The 10000-nt window shown below is 45.9% G+C and overlaps 1 protein-coding gene across 1 annotated transcript in view; it reads right to left on the bottom strand.

Moving 5' to 3' along the window:
• scfd1 (sec1 family domain containing 1) overlaps positions 1-10000 on the bottom strand; it is a 36581-nt gene that overhangs the window by 6360 nt on the left and 20221 nt on the right. The window contains exons 17-18 of the mRNA XM_072464259.1: positions 1225-1304; positions 339-398 (exon numbers count right to left, since the gene is read on the bottom strand). Coding sequence (XP_072320360.1) covers positions 339-398; positions 1225-1304 — 140 coding nt within the window. The remainder of the gene's footprint in view (positions 1-338; positions 399-1224; positions 1305-10000) is intronic.

The following is a 10000-nucleotide window of genomic DNA, read 5'->3' as shown; positions in this document are numbered from 1 at the left end:
GAGTGTGAGGTCCTCAGACGAGGTCTGAAGGAGTGTGAGGTCCTCAGACGAGGTCTGAAGGAGTGTGAGGTCCTCAGACGAGGTCTGAAGGAGTGTGAGGTCCTCAGACGAGGTCTGAAGGAGTGTGAGGTCCTCAGACGAGGTCTGAAGGAGTGTGAGGTCCTCAGACGAGGTCTGAAGGAGTGTGAGGTCCTCAGACGAGGTCTGAAGGAGTGTGAGGTCCTCAGACGAGGTCTGAAGGAGTGTGAGGTCCTCAGACGAGGTCTGAAGGAGTGTGAGGTCCTCAGAGTCATGTGCAGTGCAAAGCTCCTTTAGAAGTGGATTTGAGGGTTTCTCACCCCAGGGGTTTGACGCCGCTGTTGCCGTAGTTTGCTGGAGTCGCCACTTTGGAAAAAGCTCTGAAAAAGAAGAAGAGAACGTGAACAAAAGAATGAATATTAAATGAACCCAAGTAAAAGTGTTCATGGCCTCCTGCTGGTGCCAGAGTCAGGACTAAACATGGCCTCCTGCTGGTGCCAGAGTCAGGACTAAACATGGACCGGCCTCCTGCTGGTGCCAGAGTCAGGACTAAACATGGAGCGGCCTCCTGCTGGTGCCAGAGTCAGGACTAAACATGGACCGGCCTCCTGCTGGTGCCAGAGTCAGGACTAAACATGGACCGGCCTCCTGCTGGTGCCAGAGTCAGGACTAAACATGGACCGGCCTCCTGCTGGTGCCAGAGTCAGGACTAAACATGGACCGGCCTCCTGCTGGTGCCAGAGTCAGGACTAAACATGGACCGGCCTCCTGCTGGTGCCAGAGTCAGGACTAAACATGGACCGGCCTCCTGCTGGTGCCAGAGTCAGGACTAAACATGGACCGGCCTCCTGCTGGTACCAGAGTCAGGACTAAACATGGACCGGCCTCCTGCTGGTGCCAGAGTCAGGACTAAACATGGCCTCCTGCTGGTGCCAGAGTCAGGACTAAACATGGCCTCCTGCTGGTGCCAGAGTCAGGACTAAACATGGCCTCCTGCTGGTGCCAGAGTCAGGACTAAACATGGCCTCCTGCTGGTGCCAGAGTCAGGACTAAACATGGCCTCCTGCTGGTGCCAGAGTCAGGACTAAACATGGCCTCCTGCTGGTGTCTGCTCATGACGCTCAAAAATCATTGAATCCCCGGAAAAACCTCCTTTCTGGAGCGTCAGATCTGTGGAGAGGCGCTCGTAGTGTTAGTAAAACTCACTTCCACTGTTTGATGTAGTTCAGAGGTGAAAGGTCACAGCCGGCCTCCAGAAGTGCACTCCTGTACTGCTCCACATCCGACTGCAAGAAAAAGACTTTTATAAAACAGTCGAGTTCAAGAGTTTGATCTTTTCAAAACTTCTGTCAATCGTTAAAACAAACTTTGGTTTAAAAAGTCTGAAATGGAAAGTGAGAAAGAAAAAACTAAACTCAGAGTTTTATCTGTGATTCAAGAACAAACATCACCTTATATTATGATCCTAAAAACCCTGTCATGACATGAACGAGCACTAGAGCTTCTGCTCACGATAAGTCTAAAGGACAAGGAGTCTAGAAGAGTGATTCTGGAGGAGTGATTCTGGAGGAGTGATTCTGGAGGAGCGATTCTAGAGAAGGAGCGATTCTAAAAAAGGAGTGATTCTAAAGAGTGATTCTTGAGGAGTGATTCTAGAGAAGGAGCGATTCCAGAGGAGGAGCGATTCTAGAGAAGGAGCGATTCTAAAGAAGGAATGATTCTAAAGAGTGATTCTTGAGGAGTGATTCTAGAGAAGGAGCGATTCTATAGAAGGAGTGATTCCAAAGAGTGATTCCGGAGGAGCGATTCTGGAGGAGGAGCGATTCTAGAGGAGTGATCCCAGAGGAGCGATTCTGGAGGAGGAGCGATTCTAAAGAAGGAGTGATTCTAAAGATTGATTCTGGAGGAGCGATTCTAGAGAAGAAGCGATTCTAGAGAAGGAGCGATTCTTGAGAAGGAGTGATTCCAAAGAGTGATTCTGGAGGAGGAGTGATTCCGGAGGAGGAGCGATTCCAGAGGAGGGGCGATTCTAGAGGAGGAGTGATTCGAGAGGAGCGATTCTGGAGGAGGAGTAATTCTGGAGGAGCGATTCTAGAGAAGGGGTGATTCTGGAGGAGCGATTCTAGAGAAGGAGCGATTCTGGAGGAGCGATTCTAGAGAAGGAGCGATTCTAGAGAAGGAGCTATTCTAAAGAGTGATTCTGGAGTAGTAGTAATTCCGGAGGAGCGATTCTGGAGGAGGATTGATTCTGGAGGAGCGATTCTAGAGGAGGAGTGATCCCTGAGGAGGAGCGATTCTAGAGGAGGAGTGATTCTGGAGGAGAGATTCTAGAGAAGGGGTGATTCTAAAGGAGTTATTCTGGAGGAGTGATTAAGGAGAAGGAGTGATTCCGGAGGAGGAGTTATTCTGGAGGAGGCGTGATTCTGGAGGGGGTTGATTCTGGAGGAGGGTTGATTCTGGAGGAGGATTGATTCTAGAAGAGTGATTCTGGAGGAGGAGTGATTCTGGAGGCTTGATTCTGGAAGAGGCTTGATTCTGGAGGAGGGGTGATTCTGGAGGAGGGGTGATTCTGGAGGAGCGATTCTAGAGAAGGAGCGATTCTAAAGAAGTAATGATTCTAAAGAGTGATTCTGGAGGAGGAGTGATTCCGGAGGAGCGATTTTGGAGGAGGAGTGATTCTAGAGGAGGAGCGATTCTGGAAGAGGAGTGATCCCGGAGGAGGAGCGATTCTAGAGGAGGGTTGATTCTGGAGGAGGAGTGATTCTGGAGGAGTGATTCTGGAGGAGCGATTCTAGAGAAGGAGTGATTCTAAAGAGTGATTCTGGAGAAGGAGTGATTCCGGAGGAGGAGTGATTCTGGAGGGGGTTAATTCTGGAGGAGGGTTGATTCTGGAGGAGGGTTGATTCTAGAAGAGTGATTCTGGAGGAGGTGTGATTCTGGAGGAGGCTTGATTCTGGAGGAGGAGTGATTCTGGAGGAGGAGTGATTCTAGAGGAGGAGTGATTCTGGAGGAGTGATTCCAGGAGTGATTCAGGAGGAGAATCCAGTATTAGATGGTTACTGCAGTACAAATATTACTCGAGTAAAAGTGTCTGGACGTTACCAGGAGAAGTTCAGTCAGAGCAACAGATTCACTGGATTCATTATGTGTATTTAATAAATCATAAATCATAAATAACTTTTAGAGGCTAAATTTAGACTTTGGACTAAACATGGCCTCCTGCTGGTGCCAGAGTCAGGACTAAACATGGCCTCCTGCTGTTGCCAGAGTCAGGACTAAACATGGCCTCCTGCTGGTGCCAGAGTCAGGACTAAACATGGCCTCCTGCTGGTGCCAGAGTCAGGACTAAACATGGCCTCCTGCTGGTGCCAGAGTCAGGACTAAACATGGCCTCCTGCTGTTGCCAGAGTCAGGACTAAACATGGCCTCCTGCTGGTGCCAGAGTCAGGACTAAACATGGCCTCCTGCTGGTGCCAGAGTCAAGACTAAACATGGCCTCCTGCTGGTGCCAGAGTCAAGACTAAACATGGCCTCCTGCTGGTGCCAGAGTCAGGACTAAACATGGCCTCCTGCTGGTGCCAGAGTCAAGACTAAACATGGCCTCCTGCTGGTGCCAGAGTCAGGACTAAACATGGCCTCCTGCTGGTGCCAGAGTCAAGACTAAACATGGCCTCCTGCTGGTGCCAGAGTCAGGACTAAACATGGCCTCCTGCTGGTGCCAGAGTCAAGACTAAACATGGCCTCCTGCTGGTGCCAGAGTCAGGACTAAACATGGCCTCCTGCTGGTGCCAGAGTCAAGACTAAACATGGCCTCCTGCTGGTGCCAGAGTCAAGACTAAACATGGCCTCCTGCTGGTGCCAGAGTCAGGACTAAACATGGCCTCCTGCTGGTGCCAGAGTGTATTTTGAAGTGTGTTAGTCTCAGATGAAATGGACCTGGAGCAGAGTCTCTGGTTTGGGTCCTTAAAGGATCAGGTTTGGGTCAGAGCCGAGCGCTGGACGAGTCCTTTAAATGTGTTTTTACAGTTCAGAGAAAAGTGAAGAAAAGTTCTGATTTACGGAGGAAAAGTACATTTAAGTCTGAACAAACACCGAGTGCCCAGAGACTTAGTCACAGCTGAAACGTGATCGTTCAAACGCTCGTGTTCCAGTCGCTCAGAGTCTCAAGTGTTTTATACAAACTCATCCATCACAAACGCTCAGAGCCCAGAGCTTATGTCATATTCAGATTCATGAAGTATTAGTCCAACACCAGAGTGGCAAGTCATCCAATCAAATCAACGTCGAGATTCAGTCACGTTTATCGTCAATGACATAAATAAAGCTGCAACGATTAGTCGGCTGATCCAGACTGAAGGTAACTGTGGTTCTTTGTTCTAAAAGCTCTTTGTGTTCAGAGTCTGTTGAGTCCTCAAAGACATTAACACACACTTTATTCATAAACATTCTCTCTAGAAGCTTCAGACAGATTCACTCCTTTTAGTTCAAAATAATGATTACGTCATGATTACGTCATGATTATGTCATGATTACGTCATGATTACGTCATGATTACGTCATGATTACGTCATGATTATGTCATGATTACGTCATGATTACGTCATGATTACGTCATTACGTCATGATTATGTCATGATTACGACATAATTATGACATAATTATGACACACTGTTCAGTTCATAAAATCAGTTTTATTTTGTCTTGAGTAAAAAGACGCTGCACATGTTTGTTTGCTTCCGTTGTCGTGGCGTTGATCGTTTGCCGAATGTCTCTCCCATTTCACTGTTGAATAAACCCTTCAGTGGATTGATCAAAGGGGGAAAACTTGTGTAGAAGTGTTTTTATTCATTTATTTTGTGTTTATTTGAATGTTTTTAGCCGTTTGTACTTTAAATGTCTAAAGTGCAGCGAGTGGATTGGATTTGAGTGACTGAACATTGAACAACTGAAACTATTGAACATGGACTTTTTAACCAAATGAAAGGAATAAAAGGACATTATGTGACTGAAGCTTCATGAGGGAGAACATGTTATAAAGCTTTGACTCAGAGTCTGTTCAGTCCAGACAGACTTGAGACAAACTCGTCTGCTTTTGAAGAGTCAGGATTAGTGAAGGTAAAAGAGCGTTTTGTCGGTCGGCTCGTCTTTTCCCTCCCGACGTCGTCCCTGGAGACGCAGAGGCAGAAGCACAGAGTCTGCTTGTTCTCCTGATGAAGGCTTTAAGATGATGTGTGAGAGACAGAGAACAGGAACCACAGGAGGACCACACCAGAACCATTCTCCAGAGACTCAGGAGACAGGACTGGCTTTAGACCTGGTTTAGACCTGGTTTAGACCTGGTTTAGTCCTGGTTTAGACCTGGTTTAGACCTGGTTTAGACCTGGTTTAGTCCTGGTTTAGTCCTGGTTTAGACCTGGTTTAGACCTGGTTTAGACCTGGTTTAGACCTGGTTTAGACCTGGTTTAGACCTGGTTTAGACCTGGTTTAGACCTGGTTTAGTCCTGGTTTAGTCCTGGTTTAGACCTGGTTTAGACCTGGTTTAGACCTGGTTTAGACCTGGTTTAGACCTGGTTTAGACCTGGTTTAGACCTGGTTTAGACCTGGTTTAGACCTGGTTTAGACCTGGTTTAGACCTGGTTTAGACCTGGTTTAGACCTGGTTTAGACCTGGTTTAGACTTGGTTTAGACTTGGTTTAGACTTGGTTTAGACTTGGTTTAGACTTGCTTTAGACTTGGTTTAGACTTGCTTTAGACTTGCTTTAGACTTGCTTTAGACTTGCTTTAGACTTGCTTTAGACTTGCTTTAGACTTGCTTTAGACTTGCTTTAGACTTGCTTTAGACTTGGTTTAGACCTGGTTTAGACCTGCTTTAGACCTGCTTTAGACCTGCTTTAGTCCCGCTTTAGACCCGCTTTAGACCCGCTTTAGACCCGCTTTAGACCCGCTTTAGACCCGCTTTAGACCCGCTTTAGTCCCGCTTTAGACCCGCTTTAGAACCGCTTTAGACCCGGTTTAGACCCGGTTTAGACCCGGTTTAGACCCGCTTTAGACCTGCTTTAGTCCTGCTTTAGACCTGCTTTAGACCTGCTTTAGACCTGCTTTAGTCCTGCTTTAGTCCCGCTTTAGACCCGCTTTAGACCCGCTTTAGACCCGGTTTAGACCCGCTTTAGACCCGCTTTAGACCCGCTTTAGACCCGCTTTAGACCCGCTTTAGACCCGCTTTAGTCCCGCTTTAGTCCCGCTTTAGACCCGCTTTAGACCCGCTTTAGTCCCGCTTTAGACCCGCTTTAGAACTGCTTTAGACCTGCTTTAGACCTGCTTTAGTCCTGCTTTAGACCTGCTTTAGTCCTGCTTTAGACCTGCTTTAGACCTGCTTTAGACCTGCTTTAGACCGGCTTTAGACCTGTTTTAGACCTGCTTTAGTCCTGCTTTAGACCTGCTTTAGACCTGCTTTAGACCGGCTTTAGACCTGCTTTAGACCTGCTTTAGACCTGCTTTAGTCCTGGTTTAGACCTGGTTTAGACCTGGTTTAGACCTGCTTTAGACCTGCTTTAGTCCTGGTTTAGACCTGCTTTAGTCCTGGTTTAGACCTTCTTTAGACCTGCTTTAGACCTGCTTTAGACCTGCTTTAGTCCTGCTTTAGACCTGGTTTAGACCTGCTTTAGTCCTGCTTTAGACCTGCTTTAGAACTGCTTTAGACCTGGTTTAGACCTGGTTTAGACCTGCTTTAGACCTGGTTTAGACCTGGTTTAGACCTGCTTTAGACCTGCTTTAGACCTGCTTTAGTCCTGCTTTAGACCTGCTTTAGTCCTGCTTTAGACCTGCTTTAGACCTTCTTTAGAACGGCTTTAGACCTGCTTTAGACCTGGTTTAGACCTGGTTTAGACCTGGTTTAGACCTGGTTTAGACCTGCTTTAGACCTGCTTTAGACCTGCTTTAGTCCTGCTTTAGTCCTGCTTTAGATCTGCTTTAGAACTGCTTTAGACCTGGTTTAGACCTGCTTTAGACCTGCTTTAGTCCTGCTTTAGACCTGCTTTAGACCTGCTTTAGACCTTCTTTAGACCTGCTTTAGACCTGCTTTAGACCTGCTTTAGTCCTGCTTTAGACCTGCTTTAGACCTGCTTTAGACCTGGTTTAGACCTGGTTTAGACCTGGTTTAGACCTGCTTTAGACCTGCTTTAGTCCTGCTTTAGACCTGCTTTAGACCTGCTTTAGACCTGCTTTAGACCTGCTTTAGACCTGGTTTAGACCTGGTTTAGACCTGGTTTAGACCTGCTTTAGACCTGCTTTAGTCCTGCTTTAGATCTGCTTTAGAACTGCTTTAGACCTGGTTTAGACCTGCTTTAGACCTGGTTTAGACCTGCTTTAGACCTGCTTTAGTCCTGCTTTAGACCTGCTTTAGACCTGCTTTAGACCTGCTTTAGACCTGCTTTAGACCTGCTTTAGTCCTGCTTTAGACCTGCTTTAGACCTTCTTTAGAACGGCTTTAGACCTGCTTTAGACCTGGTTTAGACCTGGTTTAGTCCTGGTTTAGTCCTGCTTTAGACCTGGTTTAGACCTGCTTTAGACCTGCTTTAGTCCTGCTTTAGTCCTGCTTTAGACCTGCTTTAGACCTGCTTTAGACCTTCTTTAGACCTGCTTTAGACCTGCTTTAGACCTGCTTTAGACCTGGTTTAGACCTGGTTTAGACCTGGTTTAGACCTGCTTTAGACCTGCTTTAGTCCTGCTTTAGACCTGCTTTAGACCTGCTTTAGACCTGCTTTAGACCTGCTTTAGACCTGGTTTAGACCTGGTTTAGACCTGGTTTAGACCTGCTTTAGACCTGCTTTAGTCCTGCTTTAGACCTGCTTTAGTCCTGGTTTAGACCTGCTTTAGACCTGGTTTAGACCTGGTTTAGACCTGGTTTAGACCTGCTTTAGACCTGGTTTAGACTTGCTTTAGACCTGCTTTAGACCTGCTTTAGTCCTGCTTTCATATCATCTTATGTGATCTCTGGATACTGAACATTTTTCTTGGATTTTAACTTTAATTTGTCGACAGATTTTGTTCTGATCCGTGACACTTCGAGCTCTCGACCCGTCAGCGACTTCAGCCCCACACGGAAGAGTCCGACCAGAACCAGAACCTCTGGACTCAAACTGGGTCAAAGAGTCCAGAGTCATAGACCTGATGATTGACACATAATAATAACATCTAGTTGAATGAAGGTTTAACCTGTCACATCCTGAGGCCGGAGCACTCTCCATATCTCTAATATTCTCTTACATCATCACTCTTATTTCCGTGGTCAATACCATAAGTTTTACATCATTTCAAAGATTATTTTCTCAACAAAAAGAATATGTCATTGATTTACATTGAATAATTTGCCCCAAGAATCAATTGACAATAGTTTGTGATAAAGTCTCAACTTTGACAAACTCATGTCCTGTTTGTGTTTATGACGGAGGAAACGGCTTTAATTCTGTTCATCCTTGTCTCAGTTTGTCCATAAAGAACATGAACAACAATATACACTTGTATTTTTACTGGAGTTTTCACATTTACAGATATTGTCAAGTAAACTAAGTTTTCTTCTGTGATGATGGTCAGGATTAAGGCTCGTCCATAACAAACGACCTGTTTGACTTATAAGATGCTGTTTGTATCGATCTTTTCTTCAGACTGTTTCCTACAGAATGAGACCGTCCACTGTCCTCGGGTTTGTCCTCTACAGCCTCCGGAGGGAAAAATGCCGCTTTTGAGGCGCGCATCTTTGTTTTTAGCCCTTAGCTAATGCTAACAGTGACATAGGAGACTTTGATTACACATTATTCTAGCCAATAAGAATAGCTTTAGAATGGTGGACGGGACTAAGTGTTTATTCACACACAATCCTCTGTATTCACGTGCGTAAAGGCTGTAGAGAGCCAGATTCTACGCACCACGTTTTCTGATTTTATTCGCCTTTTGGACGGGTTAGATATATGTATTATACCAATACAAAAATAAAATAAAAATATATTTTTTCACCTCGATATGGGAAATTCATGGTAAACTCATATTGACACATTTTCACATACATTGTTTTTAGCAGTTATAATTGTATTAGTGGTTCTACAAAACATCAAAATGTATGTTTTATGATCATAGAGGAGCTAAAATTGTAATAAGACAGTTTGGCACAAATTTGGATCACTTGTTCCGAATATACTTCTGTTCTAGAGATGTGAAACTTGACACAGTTGTTGTCATGACAACAGCATAAACACAATGAAGTATGTCCTGCTCAGGACCTTTACAAATGGACAATATTCAGGCGAGACTAAAAAAAGGATGTTTTGTTTATGTTTGTGCTTCTGTAGTGTGAGTTCTGAAGCCCTGACAGTGTGACATGTGCACATCTGCAGAAACTAGAAGGCCTAAGCTTTCCCATGATGCATCACACTCACATGTGGAACGTAACATCCTCTTTTAATAAACAATGACATGTGGGTCTGACCACTGTGCACAGGGGGAAAGAGGTGGATGGAAACAGGTTAAACTGTCTCTGTGTCTCGCAACTGATGACATCACAGAGGGATTCAGCTCTACTTCCCGTCATTTGAAACTCTTATTTTTCTTCACAAACTGCAAAATAACTAATAAATAATAAATAAAACTATGATAAATATAGTCGAACCTCGGATTCAGGAGGAGCAGAGTGGTTTTCGTCCCGGTCGTGGAACACTGGACCAGCTCTATACCCTCCATCGAGTGCTCGAGGGTTCATGGGAGTTTGCCCAACCAGTCCACATGTGCTTTGTGGATCTGGAGAAGGCTTTCGACCGTGTCCCTCGGGGTGTCCTTTGGGGGGTGCTCCGGGAGTACGGGGTCCGGGGCCCTTTGCTCAGGGCTGTCCGGTCCCTGTATGACCGGAGCAGGAGCTGTGTTCGCATTGCCGGCAGTAAGTCAGACCTGTTCCCAGTGCATGTTGGACTCCGCCAGGGCTGCCCTGTGTCAC

Source organism: Eucyclogobius newberryi, unplaced genomic scaffold (assembly GCF_026437365.1).
Source record: "Eucyclogobius newberryi isolate DKJ021-1_F unplaced genomic scaffold, fEucNew1.0.hap1 SCAF_42, whole genome shotgun sequence".
NCBI classification, from domain to species: domain Eukaryota; kingdom Metazoa; phylum Chordata; class Actinopteri; order Gobiiformes; family Gobiidae; genus Eucyclogobius; species Eucyclogobius newberryi.
This window is presented reverse-complemented; position numbering and strand designations above follow the sequence as displayed.